At 40.4% G+C, this 16,733-nt stretch overlaps 1 protein-coding gene across 24 annotated transcripts in view; it reads left to right on the top strand.

Moving 5' to 3' along the window:
* Window positions 1–16,733, top strand: part of RIMS1 (regulating synaptic membrane exocytosis 1) — a 326,183-nt gene that overhangs the window by 117,305 nt on the left and 192,145 nt on the right. For 23 of the 24 annotated variants that reach the window (XM_048496050.1, XM_048496001.1, XM_048496133.1 and 20 more), the window contains one exon: window positions 506–517. In XM_048496050.1, coding sequence (XP_048352007.1) covers window positions 506–517 — 12 coding nt within the window. Of the gene's footprint in view, window positions 1–505; window positions 518–10,584; window positions 10,687–16,733 lie in introns of those variants that run through there. The other variant, XM_048495979.1, reaches the window with a different exon arrangement.

The following is a 16,733-nucleotide window of genomic DNA, read 5'->3' as shown; positions in this document are numbered from 1 at the left end:
GTACAGAACAGGGTATTTTTCTTGCTCAACCCAGGATATTTAAACAGTGTGGAAACAGCCATTATGTACCAACTAAAGTTTCCAAATCACTCTCAAGGGCAACTCCACATAGAATAATTTAATCTAGATGTAACCAGGGCATGCAACACAGTGGCCAGATCTTTTAGCCATTAAGGCAAATAGCTATTGATGTACATATTTTCCAAGAATTTGTTTAACCCACTTTGAATAAGGACATAATGGGATGTTTTGCATGTAGGCCTTGGAATTAGAGCTGGAGTGCTAAAACCCAATGATCCATTCCATTGACTTCATATTTTCTATTAAAATCTGTATATTTTTTGAAATGTGTTACATGAATGCAGTTCTATAAAATATGTCATATGTCATGTAGTTAAAATATTTGAGGATATTTTATTTCATCTGCTAACTAATATTTCCACCTGTTTTTTCTCTTTCTTTTCTAATTTCTCTTTTCTCTGCTGCCCTGGATGCTTTCCACAAGGAGGACAAAGTGGTTAGAATCCATGTTTCTTCATATACCCGTTTAATGTTGTTAAATGTGAAATGTATGAATGCGAACCATTATGCTGAAGGTTTAGCTATTCAGAGGGAAAAAGTTATTCTTCTGGACTACATGTACTGATAAAGTCTACATAAGGAATCAAGGGTATCACTAGCAATTAAAAATGTGAAGATAGTTGCAAAATGGTTGTTCCATTAAAATATTCTTTATAGTACAACATAGATTGAATTACTGAAGACAAACTGTGAGGAAAAAGTCATTTATACTGATTTACTAATACGTTAAAATTTATATCTTATTTCAGTATATGGGAAATTAGTATAGTCATTTAATTAAGGGTTTTATTGGGAAGAGGAATAAAAATTTCTATCTTTCCACTTCATATGCTTTACTTCTTTTATTGTCAAATCAGGTATATAATTATTAGAATCACATTCCCATTAGTTGTATTTTTATAGTGGATTTTCTGGGAAATCCAACCAATATTCAAGGTTGTTTTATTCTCTTTATTATATATATAACATTGATTTATTTGACTTAGAAATAAAATTATCTATTCAAGTGATTAATTATTTCATTATAATGCTACCCTAAACGAGTCATACCCTTCTTAGTCCATCAAAGTCAATGGACTCAAAAGGATATAACTCTGTTTGGCATTAAACTGTTAGTTGTTTTTGGTTATTTACATACTGTAAATAAAGTGAACATATCAGCCATGCTACCATATAGCTGCAAAGTTGCCAGAATCACAAATTAAGTTGGCAAATGTCGAGGGGGGGGAATGGGAGAGAGAAGTGCAAGGCACAACTCAAGGGTAAAGCATGGCTGTTGAAGAAAGTATGTTTGCCTAATGAACATGTTCATTGTGAAGTTCTCAGTATGCCTAGTTATCATCTGCAACTTCATTGTTAGGGTTCTAATCTGTGTGCTGAGTCCTCTATTGTGCAATGTATATGCTATATAGTTGAGGCAAGTATTAGTTCCTAGTTGCCACATCTCATTTTTTTTAACGCTACCTCAGTAGTTTGGACTTATTCCCTAGAGGAATGTTTGCAGTATGGATGTCCATTCATCAAAGCCAAACCCCAAAAACCTTGAAATATGCCTAAGTGCTATTGGGGGGGGGGGGAATCTTGCAAAAAATGGTGGAAATATAAGTGACTGAAAAGCATTTTGGGGGCTTTGGCTTCACTGCCATTTTATACAGATGGAGGGAACCTCTGTTTATTTATTTATTTATTTATTTATTGCTTAAATTTTTGTACCGCCCCATCCCCAAGGGGCTCTGGTGTTCCCCTCACTGTGTTCCCCTCACTGCCCCAGTCCACATAAGCTCGGAGATGGCAGGTGGCAGAGAGCTGAACAGTGGCTTGACCCAGCATTCCACTCTACCTTTCCACTTCCAAAGTCCATTTGGGTCTTGGAGACAGCAGGCAGTTCAGACCTGAATGCTGGGCTTGGACCACATGGACTTTGAAAGTGGCTTGGATTTTTCAGAATCATGTTTAAAAGACTGCCCCCCCCCCCAATTTTTTTAAAAGCATTGAAAAAAAGCATGGAAAATAACCCATACCAGTATGGGGGTTCTGTTTTTTTCAACTTTGTTAGATCCGTGCCCCACTGTTCCTTCCAGGAGGTGTTGCTGGCTATGGCTAGCGACCCACTGATACACAAATGATGGGAAAAAAATGGTCTAATGTGAACAAAACAAGTAGTCTTATGCCATAAAAACTTTCTTTGCTGAGTTTTTGTCATTATGATCCTTAAAGAACACTCACAGTGCAGTCATTGTTCTTTATTTTCTTCAAGCTGTTCAGCAGTTTTGTCCAAAATATTTCAAAACATTTCATAGACAGGCTGACAGTTCTTTCCTGCTTTGATAGCCTTCATCAGTGTACAATATTTTACAAGACAAATAAGGTCATCAGTACTCATAATTACACAAAACAACTTGAACATACCAGACTGCCACCATGGATTAGAGCTATAGAAACACTGCAGCTTAAATTAAAATTCAGTTTGGACAGATGCTTGGGCTTGTTTCACTTCATGATCCACAGCTCCCTAGAGCCCTGCTCTATCGTTTTTCCAGTGGTCTATGTGTCTTTGTAGCAATTTACTTGCTTTATTTCAAATTAATATTTAAAAAATATTGCTTTGATACACTTTTGTCAAAGCATGCACATTCAGCAGAATGTGTTACCTGAAACTATTCAGTGCAAAGTCTTTGAAAACTGGCATTTTATTTTTGACTCCTTCAGCAGTAGGTAGTGGGTAGCTAACACTTTGCACACTGTGTACCGTCAATGGTCTTCTGAGAAGCTAACACAAGCTGTGTTCTGGTGGGATTTCAGATGAAAGTGTCTGTAGGAGACAACAGCAGAAATCCCAGAGCTGAACGTTCAGCATCTAATAATCCGTAACAGTCATTCTCTTACAGTGCAATCCTGAGGGAGGGCCCAAAACTGCTCAGGAGGCAGCATGATCCTGGTACTGGCATAAATGCCACCTGCTCCAGAATAAGAGGCATTTATACCAGTGCAGAGGTACATATTCCAGTATTGGGGAGTTATGCAACAGATCAACATCCAGGTGCCAGCCCCACCAGCATGACTCTGGCACAAGAGGCTGTACCAGTGATGAAGGGACTTTCCTGGGGGTGAGGTTGGCTTTAGTCAGTTTCTTGATTCCTATAAGCATGGGAATATACGCATTTGTCAGCGCTAATTTACAGCAACAAAATCAGTGGCGCAACCCATTGAGCTACGTAGGTCACTCTCATGGGAAAAGGGACCAGTGTTGCTTTTGGCTTGCTGCCTGCAGCATAGGAGGCTTCTTTGGAGGCAGCCTGGCTGTTCCGTGGCTGTGATGTTTCAGCCATAGCACAACTAACCCTCCTCAGGATTGTGCTGCTTGTCATCTTGACCAGCAACAGATCTTTCCCATTGTTTGTGTCTTTGCTCTGAAAAAAAAACCCCTCTGTTGTCAATGAGTGTACGCTGGGGTGCTGTGTGGTTTCTGGGCTGTATGGCCGTGTTTTAGCAGCATTCTCTCCTGATGTTTCGCCTACATCTGTGGCTGGCATCTTCAGAGGATCTGATAGTAGGAAAGGAAAACAAGTGGAGTATATATACCTGTGAGTAAAGATCAATAGATGAGGGCATCTGAATAGGAGTGGCCTGGCAAGTGAGTAACAATGGAGATAGCAAGGTCAATAGGTGAGGCATCTGAATAGAAGTAGTCTGTCCTTTGTTCCCTTTGATTGTTATTGTCTATAGTCCTCCTGACTAATCAGCTCCACACAAACACAGGAGGACTATAGACAATAACAATCAAAGGGAACAAAGGACAGACTACTTCTATTCAGATGCCTCACCTATTGACCTTGCTATCTCCATTGTTACTCACTTGCCAGGCCACTCCTATTCAGATGCCCTCACCTATTGATCTTTACTCACAGGTATATATACTCCACTTGTTTTCCTTTCCTACTATCAGATCCTCTGAAGATGCCAGCCACAGATGCAGGTGAAACGTCAGGAGAGAATGCTGCTAGAACACGGCCACACAGCCTGGAAACCACACAGCACCCCAGTGATTCTGGCCGTGAAAGCCTTCGACAATACAAAGAGTGTACAGTTTTAACAGGATCCTGCAAACTGTTCTTCTTTTGGGAGTTCATCAGTTTCTTGCTTGTTTCTGAATGTTTGTAGCTTTCATGGAAAATATTGCAAAATGAGCACAATTATGTGATACCAAGTCAGGATGAAATAGGCAATCGGTCTTGTTCTGAGCACCAGTTTCTTTTGGGGTTGATAAGTAGCAAACTGGTAAAATATAGAAACCCATTGTATAGGGGTTGGGGTTTCATAGCATTGATAATCTACTCAAGTATAAAATGTCTGCGTTTTGCTATCTGTACAATGTTGCAATAGGATGAGCTCAAAGAGAATCTTCAGTGATTCCAGGTAGCAAAGATCTCAATTTCATCCAAAATTTAGAATGTCACCTTCCCCAGAAAAGGGTAAAGGCTACATGTAGCTTAGTCAAATGTGAGTGTTTCCACATTTTCCAGTGTGTAAATTTAGAGTTTTGTAAAATAAATTTAGATTTTCAGTCATAGTAAGAAAGATAGTAAGGTAGTAAGGAAAACTGACAAATAGAATAATTCCCAGACAGCAAAGTGATTACTAGGCATGGATGTAATCTGTTCTTTCTCTCCCTCTTTTTGTTACAAAGAACTTTAATCTCATCTAGGATTAAAACTGTGTATTTTTAGTGCTGCTATGTCCTACATAAAAGATACTGTTACTTTCCAGTATGTTTTATAGTCTTATAGCACTGAAATATTTGTTTGTTAAATGTCTTTCTGATGATCTATATCTTAGCGTTGCATTTATCTATACAAGTTTTTTTTGTTATTCTTATCTCTACAGTTTTTCAGACAAATGCTGTGGGATCTTATAGGGAAAACTTTTTTACATCCTGAGTTTTGTACTTTTTTTGCATTCAGGGCCTTGAAAGTTATTTCCTTTTGTCTTACAATGTGATGGGCAGCCCCATCCAGAGGTTCTACCACTTCCTTAGGGCTTTGGCTGGTGTGGGGAGATGGAAAAAACAATAAACTTCCCTGGCTGGCCAAAAGTCCTCTTCAGGGCTGAATGGACCCTCTCAGGTGGTGTAAGTCCAAGGCACCACCCAAAGTGCCCACAGCCTAAAATTCCAGATGGGAGCTTACAATAGTCCTCTCCCTGGGCAATGCCCCAGGAATGTCCCATATCACCCCTCCTCGTGTGCTGGCATCCAATTGGAGGCCAATGCAGGAGGAGAGTCAGGGATGTGTGGCCACTAACAGGGAGGAATGGAGGACAAGGGAAAGGAAGAAAGGAAGGAAGGACACTTATCATTGGTCCAGTGGCCCATCCTAGCCAGGCTGACAAGAAGGTCATGAGCACTCTCCCCAACAATTTTCGAGACCACATTGCATTTGTTTGCACAAATGGGCTTTACTGATAGTAAGTAAATATTTAATCAGTTACAAAATGGTGACTTTAAACAGGCATCCAAAAATACAAATGTAATAGTAGTGTAAAATAATCATGGAAAATGGAGGGACAATGCAAGAATCCTCAAACGTTAAGGAATCCCCAAAGATGAAAAAAAAATTTGTTGCATCTCTATTTAGGAGCTGCATTTCAGAGAAGAAGAAGAGTTTGGATTTACAACCCTGTTTCTCTCCTGTAAGGAGACTCAAAGGGTCTTACAAATTCTTTTCTTTTCTCTCAACAACAGACACCTTGTGAGGTAGATGAGGTTGAGAGAGTTCCAAAGAACTGTGACTAACCCAAGGTCCCAGAAACATAGGAGTGGAGAAGCAAGTCTGGTTTACCAGACAAGATTCTGCCACTGATGTGAAGGAGTGAGGAATTAAACCTGGTTCTCCAGATTAGAGTCCATGTGCTCTTAACCATTACACCACACTGACCCCAAGGAGCTTCAGCAAGAAGTGAATGTGGAAACCATCCATTCTATTCACTGTTCTTTTCCAGTCATGTTATTTATTTTATATATTTTAATACTTGTTTTCTGATTTGAAAATTTTCAGAAAATGTATACATGTAAAGTGCTGTCAAGTCACATCTAACTTAGAACAACTTTGTCAGGTTATCAAGGCAAGTGATTAAGAAGAGGCAGTTTGTCACTGCATAGCCATCCTTGGTGGTCCCCCATCTATGTACTGACCCAGCTTAGGTTCTGAGATCTGATGAGGTTTGATATATCCCTAAACATTATTTTAGCAGTTTTCACATTGATATTATAAAGTATCATTTAAATAAAACTACAAGTTACCTTATCAGCAGAATGAAATAATATCCTCAAGAAGAAAAAAGAGGAAAAGTCAGGCCGCCCAATCCAGGGGGTGGCACTGGACCCTCCTCTGGAGCTGGTGAAACCCTGCACTGGTGTGGGTGCCCACCCTGCTGGCACAAGGGGCAAATGTGCCAGTGGAGGGGTAACATACCTGGGCTGATGCCAGTGTGGCTGGGGGGTGTTTCAAGGGTGGGCCATAGGATGGAGGCTTCCTCAGTCAGCTTCCACTTTGCACCCAGCTCCTGTGTGCCAATGGAGCCAGCCTCAGAGATACACAACATTTTTGTGGCATATCTCCTTCATCCCCTATGGGGGTGTTTGCCAGCTTTTTTGTTTGTTGTTGTTTTGGGCTTCCTGCACTGCAGGGAAGTCCTTGGAGAGGGTGCGAGGCATTCTATCAGCACCATCCTGCCTGCCTGATCTGGATTGGGCTGTTAGGCTATCTAGAAGTATGTGGATGGAGCTATAAGAATTTCACAAAGGAAGACAATTTAGAGCTCTGGAGCTGTGAAAGAAAATTCCTGCGTCTTGTGGAGACTAGCTTCCATATAAGAAGGAACCATTACCCAAGGCCATCACTTGTTTTCAGGAGGGTCAGGTATATGATTATTTGGTAGAAAAGTTGATAGAGAACTTAAAAGAAAATAAAGAGTGTTAGATTGACTTATATGGGAAGTATGTGGAAGTGTTATAGTTAAAGACAGTGACTGCATGAGTGTATGTGTATGTAGTAGTATGGATGAACTGAAGGTAATACTAATAGTATGTGTATACATGATTGAAGATTAGTGCACATATATGAATTTCATGAATGAGAGAATGCTGCCCCTGATCCTTCCACTAAGATTCTGGACAAGGGAATGGGGTTTGCTGATGACCTGTAGAAATGAGATTTCCCAGATACGGCTACAACTGAAGTGGCCAATAGAAAGAACGATGGCGACAGCTGTAAACAGAGCTATAGATATCATTGCCTTATAATGCCCCTGGTTGTTCAATTCAGAGTTTTTCTCCCTCTTACTTTACTCTGTCAGTTGTGAGAAGGATTTGATAGGACTTTAGTGGAATAGGTAGAATTTCTACCTAGTGATTGCAGTGTGATAAAACAGTTAAACCAGAAGCACTAGGTTTGATGACTACCCTGAAGCATCTTTTCAAAGATTGTCCTCAGACAAGGATCTCTGGGCTAAATTGGCTACAGGAAATGGAACCAGAACATCCCTTGGTGTGGTCATGACTCAAAGACATCATGGCTAGGGAAAAGGATCTGGCACATTTTCCTTAAACATCAATTAGTGCTGGCAAGAAGCCTAAATTGTACAGGCCTGGAGCCAGGGGGGACTTGTCCACATGTTAGAGTTTCCTGACTCTTCTGTATACTGTGGAGTTCTCAACTGCACTGTACTATAGTTGAAGTATTATTTAAACTGCCACCTGCAGATCCTTTTGTATTTTGTAAAGTTATGGTGCATTTATTGCCCTAAAATCTGTGTCAACTCTTTTTATTTCATGTCTATTTGTAAAGGATTGTAACAGTGCAGTCCTATGTAGAGTTACTCCAGTCTGTTGGTCAGTGTACTTAGGTGATGGTAACTTCTTGTTGAAGTGTGCTACTTGTGATATAAATTTGGAATGCAATTGTGTTTTTTATACATAGTGAATATAAATGCCATACGGGTAAGTGAAATGTCATTGCAAATGAACACATGTATATCACTGGATGTTCTGCTCTCTTGTTACAAAACCCAAAATAAGGCCAGGAACAAAGAAGAAGGTATTTGGGTAAGAAGATGAAAGTTAGCTTTATATTGTAATTTAAAGATTTTTGGTAGGGTTCTTCATCTGGCTTTTCCCCTTTTTTGCACGCACATTAACTATTTAAACATGGCAGTATAGTATGGTTTAAAATGACAGATTTGTCAGACTGGTGAGCTATACCGGAAGGATATTTGGAGATGTACAAGCGATGCATTTCATTTCTTGAAAATGAAAAAGAAAAAAACAAACATTATTAAAACTTTTTACACAGATCACTGTTCTCCACCATATTTACCTGTTTCTGTGCTTTTTTTTCTCTGTTGAAATTAATACAGGATCACTTTTTTTGTTCTCCTAGGGGTTGGGATCAGTTTTTTCAATTTCTAGTCTTTTACTAAAGCCATTATATGTTTTTAAAAAAGCTTTTTCCTATCTGGAGTAACAATCTTGCAACCTTCCCCTGAATTAGAAGAAGAAGAAGAAGAGTTTGGATTTATACCCCACCTTTCTCTCCTGTAAGGAGACTCAAGATAGCTTACGTCCCCTTCTTTCCCCCACAACAGACACCTTGTGAGGTTGGTGGGGCTGAGAGAGTTCTGAAGAACTGTGACTAGCTCAAGGTCACCTAGCAGGAATGTAGGAGTGCAGAAACATATCTGGTTAATCAGATAACCCTCTGCCACTCAGATGGAGGAGTGGGGAATCAAACCCGGTTCTCCAGTTTAGAATCCACCTGCTCTTAACCACTACACCACGCTGGCTCTCTTAGTTGTGCCAATTTGTCTTCTTGCACTATGGAAAATGCCAGAATTCCTATAGGGAGAAACCTGAGAATCTGCCAGTTTTCTTTTAACAAGTTTTCGCATACACTTCACATTGGTCTTTGATCTGAAGTATTGTGGGCACAGCCCACAATATTCATCATCTTTTAGGTTGCTTCTTCTCAATGAGCCTGGTTTGGAAGGACATTCTGGGAAACAGATCTGCCATATCTCTTTGTGCTAGTATCTATTAAGTGGAAATCGCCTGTTTTAAATAGTCACTACAACATACAGTTTCATGGGATTTGTTTAAGACTGCTTATTAGCTAGCAGGCTTTACTGAAAACAATCTTTGTAGATTCATAGGACACCTACATCTTATGTCTATTAATTCTTTTAATATCCCTCTCTATATGTGCAACTTAGAAATCAATCTCTTATGAATTTTTTCTAAGGATTTATATCCTCATGTTTCACAAACAATGGTCTGAATCATAACCATTCATCAGCTTTCTTAAGCCATTTTATCTTTGTCAGCAAATACTACTGTAGGAGGCAAACCACAAGGCAAGGACTATAGTTAAGGAAGATGGCCATTGTCAGAGATACACAGAGTATATTGGCTTTTCTAGGCCTTTTTCAGGAAGATCTGATCTGTAGCTTCTGCAAATAAATACAGTTTACCCATAGAATTATAAGCTCACTAGCTTTCTTGAGAAAAGTCCAAAAAACAAAAATCACATCATGCCATTGTACAATTTTGGGGGAGATTTTACTTCGGACCAATGTGTCTACCCACAACTTCTTAAGGAAAGGATCTGATCTACTCTTGGTGTCAACAAAGCTCTTGTTTACGCATTTGATACCCAGCTTGAAGGAGATGGTGAAATTTTATATGATCACTAACATCATGCCTCTAGCCTGGCTAGAACGTATTCTTTCTTATTTTTAAAGGCAATAAGATAGGACATTAGAATCCCTATTCTGTGCCTCCACTGTGTGTTAGAGTTTTGTGCTTGTGTTGGTAATTCCTGGCATCAATCATATTTGTCGAAATACAGGTAAGTGTATGAACATCTGAACAAATTTGCTAATGCAAAGGTCTATCTCACTTAAACTTAGTATTATAGAATTAGCTATTTTGGATGATCATTACCATCTAACTTGTCCAGATCCCATTCTTCTGCACTTCTTTTCATTTCCCCTACCCTTCCTGACTAGAAGCCCTTTCCTTCTTCCATGTATGATCTGCCAGTGTAGTAACTTAAGATCAAGGTTCCACGCTTTCTCTTAAGTTGTTGCAAATGCCAGTTTACTGGTTAGTTGTCAAAGGTATTTTTTGAAACATCATAAAATATTTTTGATATTCCTATACTGGCGCAAAACACATCACAGCATTTTCCTGTCCCAATCTCCTTTTTTACTTAATGTCCAAGTTTTCCATATTAATCTCACAACTCTCTATCCCTTTCCTAGCTTTCCCAACAAATGTAACTAACCAAAATCCTTGACATCCCTTTCTCCCCAAAATACATTGCTTCTCTCCAGCTTTCTTTTTAGAACTATGAGATATCCAAACAGATTTACTGTAGAGGACTGATACTTTCTCTCCCCCTTCCTCAAATCTTCCATCCCAGATTTACTGAGTTGTCCTTGTGCTCGAGCTTGCTAGCACAGATAGCGCAGACTTAACCAACTTAGCCTCAGACCTTTGCATCTGGAACAAGAGGTGGGAGAATTATGAAAAGACCATGGACACTCCTGAAGGTAGGAGCAACAAAGATGGAAGTTTGGGAGGGGGAACCTTTTGTTGTCCCTTTACAATACTGTTTATTGTTGATTAATTCATGCAATGTACAAGTAGCTCCCTCCCAATATTCTTGCTATCTTTTCCCCCTAGAAACATAATTTCTACTGATGTTAGTAGCAACAAAAACTTGGAGCATAACATAAGCTTCATGTTTGTTTTAAAACAAGCTATCTGTATTTCTTTAAAGTACTGAGTAATTGAACTGTTAGTAAAAAAAATTGGGGGCTGCTTCATGCATGACAATGGTCAAATGGAAGTCAGAGAGAAATGCTTCCATGTAAAGATGTTCCATATGCCATGCCATGTCTTGGCAATGATGTCTTTCAGTGGTTTGTCCCATATATGAACATGCTGTATATTTCATCATATCATTGGTTTGTGTAGCTCATTATTGTCTTTTTGAACTTCTACTGCCCTCCAACATCTCAGGAAGATAGAAGTCTTCCTCAGCATCTTCTGCTTGCAATGTTTTGTCTGGGAGAAGTCAGAGATTCAAAATTCATCTTTGTTGTTTGAAGTATGTGCTCAATCACTGAGCTGCACCTTGTCCCCTATTGCATGAAGAGTCTCCATGTAGTGTCCCCATGCAATAGCGTTTCTTATTAATCTTCATGTAGCTGCTGTAACACATGAAGAGGTCCAGGGTTTATTTGGATGAAAGCTGTAACATTGGCTCTGTTTCTTCTTTGTACAATTTCAAAAGTTTAAGCTGTGGACTTAAGGTTGACTTCATTCTGCTTTGTGGCCTTGTTTCTGATACATTACAGTATTGTTGAACTAACCATCAAACACGGATAACTGTGAAAATGGCAATGGAGGAGGGAAGGAAACCTAGAGATGCTAGGAAGATTGATGTTCCTTGCTCATCCCTTCCAGTGGATATAAATCAATATTCCATCACTGATGGAAGGGGGAGAGGTTTCAAACCCTTCCCTCTGCCTGCTGCATCCTTGTGAGCCACCTGGTTATTATTCAACATGGGACCTGAAATCATGGAAATAAACTTCCCTGTGATAGGAAATGGTTGCGGGGGTGAGGGGTGGGGGGAGGCAGGAACACTGATGTTCCTTCGATGATCCTTGCAAATACTTGCTCTAACTCAATATTAACAGTAAAACAAACTATGCTTTTTGTGTGTGGGGGGGAATGATTGTTAGTCACTACTCAAGAGACACAGGCAACATATGTCTCTCATAGCAGGGCTTCTTACAGTTTTGGAGCTTTCCGACTCAATGTTAACAATTTACAAAAGTCGTGCTGCCTTGTTGTCTTTGACAGCCCTCGACCCCGCCCATGTTGTCATGGGCAATGTTTAGGGCGCCTGGCTGCCACCCCCCACCTGCTCCTGGCTCCTGGCTCCCAGCCAGCAGCCGGCAGTCCCTTCTGCCATCCCTGGGTTCCAAGAGCTGCTTTTATAAGCAGTAAGACTGGGGATGGGGCTTTGGGAGGCATGGCCATGCCACCAGGGTTGGGGTGAACCCCACCCCCTGAGCCCTGCCCCCCATCCTCAGTGCTTATAAAAACAGCTCTCAAAGCCTGGGGATAGCACTCTTCTGTACTCCCTAGAGGGGAGGGCAGAAGGCACTGCCAACTAGGAGCTGGAGCAAGGGGTCGTGGTGGTGGTGACGGCGGTGGGGTGGGGTGGGGTATGGGGCAGCAGCCGGGTGCCCTCGACTCTGCCCAGGTCGATGACGACATGGGTGGAGTTGACAGCCGGCTGGGAGCTGGTAGGGGAGTGTCAGCTGGCTGCAGAGCCTGCCCCTCCCCCAGGTTTAGGGGGGCTCCTGGAGACAATTTGTCTCCAGGCGCCATTTCCCCCAATATGCCTCTGCAGAGAGACTACACAAAGGTTTAGGACATTCCTAAATGTACTCTGTGTGTTGCATCAGGAGAGGAAGGCAGCATTCCACAAGCAGCATTCTGCTCGCTGATCTCATAGAATGCCATTGATATTGTGACCAATTTTTTGCTTGTTGGAATCCTCATATTTTGATATATGTAAAAACTGTATATATTCAAATTACTGTTAAACCAGTTTATTGAAAGCAAAGTTATCAAATGCACCACTTAAAATCTTGGGAACATAACTTTGAATGGAATAATATAAATATAGATATCATTATTATATGAATTTCTACAATTAAAATATTGTGTGAAAATAAATAATTTGATGTGTCTGCTAGCAAGTGAATCCCACAAGCTTTCTCCAGACTAGATGTGAAAGGAAAAAAATACAAAACAGTTAAATGTATATTTTCTTCCCTTCCTCACCCTCTCTCATGCACAAGAGACGTCTCAAAGCCTGTTAGCGTGTCAGACTGACTTTTTTCTGTACAAATGTCTAATGTGAGCCACTTTTGTGTAAAAATCTATTTGCACTGTATCTTTCCCTGATGTCTTTATTGTGCACATGGATTGTTTGGGGGAAGGTCTGGTTCACATACATTCTACATGCAGAGGCGGTACATAATATTGATGTATTTAGATATTTATGATCTGCTTTCTCTTCCCCCCGCCACCACCATACACACAAATAGAGACCTAAGGCAGCGTATAGCATGTCCTCCATTTTACAGTAATTCTGTGAAGATTTTGCTAATATCTTATGAATATTTGATTCGCTTCATTGAATGCCTTCACTCTTTATTGATGTTGTCTTGGACCTCAAGAACAGCGCAAAACTGTTGATCTTGCAGTGCTGAAGGATCCCCAGGTCTGGACTTTAGCAGCATGTTGTGTGAAGGCATTACATAATTTCAGGGCAGTGGTGAAGAGTTTCAGTTGTCTTTTCACACCGTTTTAATGAGACTATGCATGTTAAATTGTTTATCATCTCACTAAAACTGCCGGCTTTCCAAGTCTGGTTTGAATTGATGTAATTCGTTTATGGCTGGTAAATCAAAAATGAGAATACCATCTCATCAAAGCAAGCATGTTTTAATCATGCTTGCCTTGTGTGGTTTCTTGTTCAACATGACATTATCTTTTTGCCTAGCCATCAGTTGGATAAGGATGTATATTAAGTTTTAGTGAGTGGGAATTACAAAATTCACCCTTAACACATATTAGTTGAGATGTCTTGTTACCGGGAGGGGGGGGGGGAGGGATTGACTTAAGGAAAGTTGTCACAATGTCCCTGGTCCACAGAAATGAAAGGAAAATGACCACCAATGTTTTCTCACAAGGATTTGTGCCCAGGGAAATCACATTTCAGGTAACCAGCTCCACTAAAGCACGAGGACCAGTTATGGCAATCAGTCAGTACTCTTGCCTGCTCCAGGCTTGAAGGGGCAGGGAAAAAGAGGAGTGGGGGGGGGGGTAAGGAGAGATTTTTGGAAGAACATTCAATCTATGGCAAACCTGCATGGCCTTGCACCTTTCCAAGTCACAAGATATGTATTTTTAGAGGGTGGATGGGTATGATCTATGGGTAGCCGAAGGTTTTTTTTACAAGTGAAATGCAGCGCAACTTGTTGTGGTAGTATTTTAATAACTGCCATTTTTTATTTAGTACTCCCAGCTTTATGCAGCATTATTGATGTGCTGTGGACAGGAAGGGGAACATTTGTGGAAAAGTGGGCATGCTATGAATTTACTTTTAGCCAGGAAAAAATATTTTTAAAGGAATCCACAAAGGATATTCTGCTACTAGAGATATAAGATCAAACTTGGATTTCATAAATGTAGCTGTAATGAATATTAAAGAAATGAAGAAGCATGGCTCTTGGGTTTGGGCTTTTTTGGGTGAGGGACTGGTTTTAGATGTTATCTTCCAGTGCAATAGGCAGTTTGTCTTCATTAATGGTATCTTCTGTAGATGTTGAAAACCAAATGGCTACTGAATTGTAATATATGCTTGCTCTGTTCCCCTAACAAAGGGTGGATGTTTTTGTAGATCCATTTTTTCTTAGTTCTAGTCCCAGTAGAAATTTATGAGATCTGTGGATACAGGTTTACAAGAGATGCTTGTTGTTTGGAAGTTATTCAGAAATTTAAAACATTTGCTTCAATATCCATTTAATTGTAAATGTAAACATGCAAATATCCATGTATTTGCAGTTTTGCTGTATTTTAAACCCATAGAACAAGATCCAGTGAAGTTAATCCCACTGATTATACATGGAGTTTTAAGCCTGAGAGGCCATGAACTTAAAGTACACATCGGAGAGAGAGGATCAGCTATAAAAGGAGGGAGGTCTGATGGCAGAGAGAGGAAAATGAGCTGGTTGTATGGAGAGTCCTAGTGTGAGCTCAGACCTTATTTGGAAAAGGGTTGGGGGAGTTTAGCATTGGGTTGACCCTTTAAAATCAGGCAAGTGCATATACATCACCCAATTTGTACTTGGTTAGTAATTTATAATCTAATAGCAAAGTTGGCCAAATCATTGGATATCTAAATCCGGTGATCAGAGCTGTGAATGAGCAAGATGGATTTTTCTGCAAATCTGAAAAGGGCCAGAAAAACACAAAATCTAAAGGGAAAAAAAAGACTGGGGAGTTTTAAAAAAATCTAAAGATGATAAAAGGAGAGCCTGTAGTTTTAAGCAATGGATTCCCACAGTGGCTGTTGTGACAAACCTATCAGTAAATCGGGGAGGGTGGGAATTATTCTCAGTTCACCTTCAATATTCAGCCACATATAGACTTGATATGATATGAAGCTCAGCCTGAGGAAACAGAGCCAGGATAAAATGGATGCCATCCTAGATGCAAGAGCTTGGTATTAAGGCTCTGCCTTCCACATGACATCATCTTTCCCCCTCCCGAATTAGGAATGCAGAGCTTCAGTCAATGCCCCTCCTAAGGACATAGCCACACACATCTGGTTGACAACATCTTGGCCTTGAGAAAGCACACCTGGCTCCAGTCTTACAATGAACTTGTGAAGGTCTACACTTTAAACACATCAGCAACCCTTCTGCATTGCCCTGCATCCGCTTTCCATCAGAGTAAGCAACATTAACCTTATCCTGGAAACCTCCTGTCCAACAATTAAGCGCTGTCAAGCTTCCTGAGTTTTTTTGTTTTAATCTCATCAGCACTGCCTAAAACTTATTGAGTCTTGGGTTCTCCCAAGTTTCATCTAATCAAATAATTTCCAGCATCATTGTCCATGCCTCGGAATGGAACTTGATAGTGTCCCAGGAATTACCCCTCTAACCATTGCCGGTAGGTCGTGTTTTCCTACGACCAAAGTCCCAAAATCCATAGTCCCTTGCTTTTGATATATCTCCTTGTACCCAACATTGCTCTCTGTAAAAAGCACTGGCCATTTCTTTCACTTTCTCTCATACCTCTTCCCCTCTGGAAGAGTAATTATCACCCATCCAGTACCCTAATATATTCCTGCTATTGTTCACCCCTTGATTTCTTACGGTTCTTAAATCTGTGTGAGTGTATATTTTTATCTTTATTTTAAATTGTAATACATTTTGCATCAGTTTTGATTTTAGATGATTATCTTGGTGAACTGATATGTGTATTCATAGATGTAAGATGACCTACATGCCTCTTGTGTAGCCATGACTTCGTACACCCCATGGAGCGGCTTTCAGTTCGGGTGGAGATGACCCATCGAAAACCCTGTGCACGTAAGCATAGATGTGTCCACAAATAGTCGTGGATTCGTCGGGACGTTGATTCGTCCAGTTGAAAATTAAAAAAACAATTCCCGCTGCAGCACAACACAGCAGCCAATCAGGACACCCCCTGAACGGACCGTGGGAAGTCCTGCCTGGCTGCTGTGCGGCTGCCGCGCTCATTGGAGGAAGGGGCAGAAGCTGAAGTGGGCAACATGACCCCGTGCTAAAAAGGTCCCACAGCAAATGAAACTGGTGAGTATCCACATTATTTTAAAAGTGGGGAAATGAACTAGGTGGCAGTGCAGAGCCGCCGCTCATTCCTGCTACCTGCTATGTGAAGTTTTTCTTCCTAAAGTTGAAACTAAATTTTATGTAGACCCTTAATTTTAGCTGAAATATTTATTTGTTTGTTTTTAAAATGA

This window comes from Sphaerodactylus townsendi, linkage group LG01 (assembly GCF_021028975.2).
Source record: "Sphaerodactylus townsendi isolate TG3544 linkage group LG01, MPM_Stown_v2.3, whole genome shotgun sequence".
Classification (NCBI taxonomy): domain Eukaryota; kingdom Metazoa; phylum Chordata; class Lepidosauria; order Squamata; family Sphaerodactylidae; genus Sphaerodactylus; species Sphaerodactylus townsendi.
This window is presented reverse-complemented; position numbering and strand designations above follow the sequence as displayed.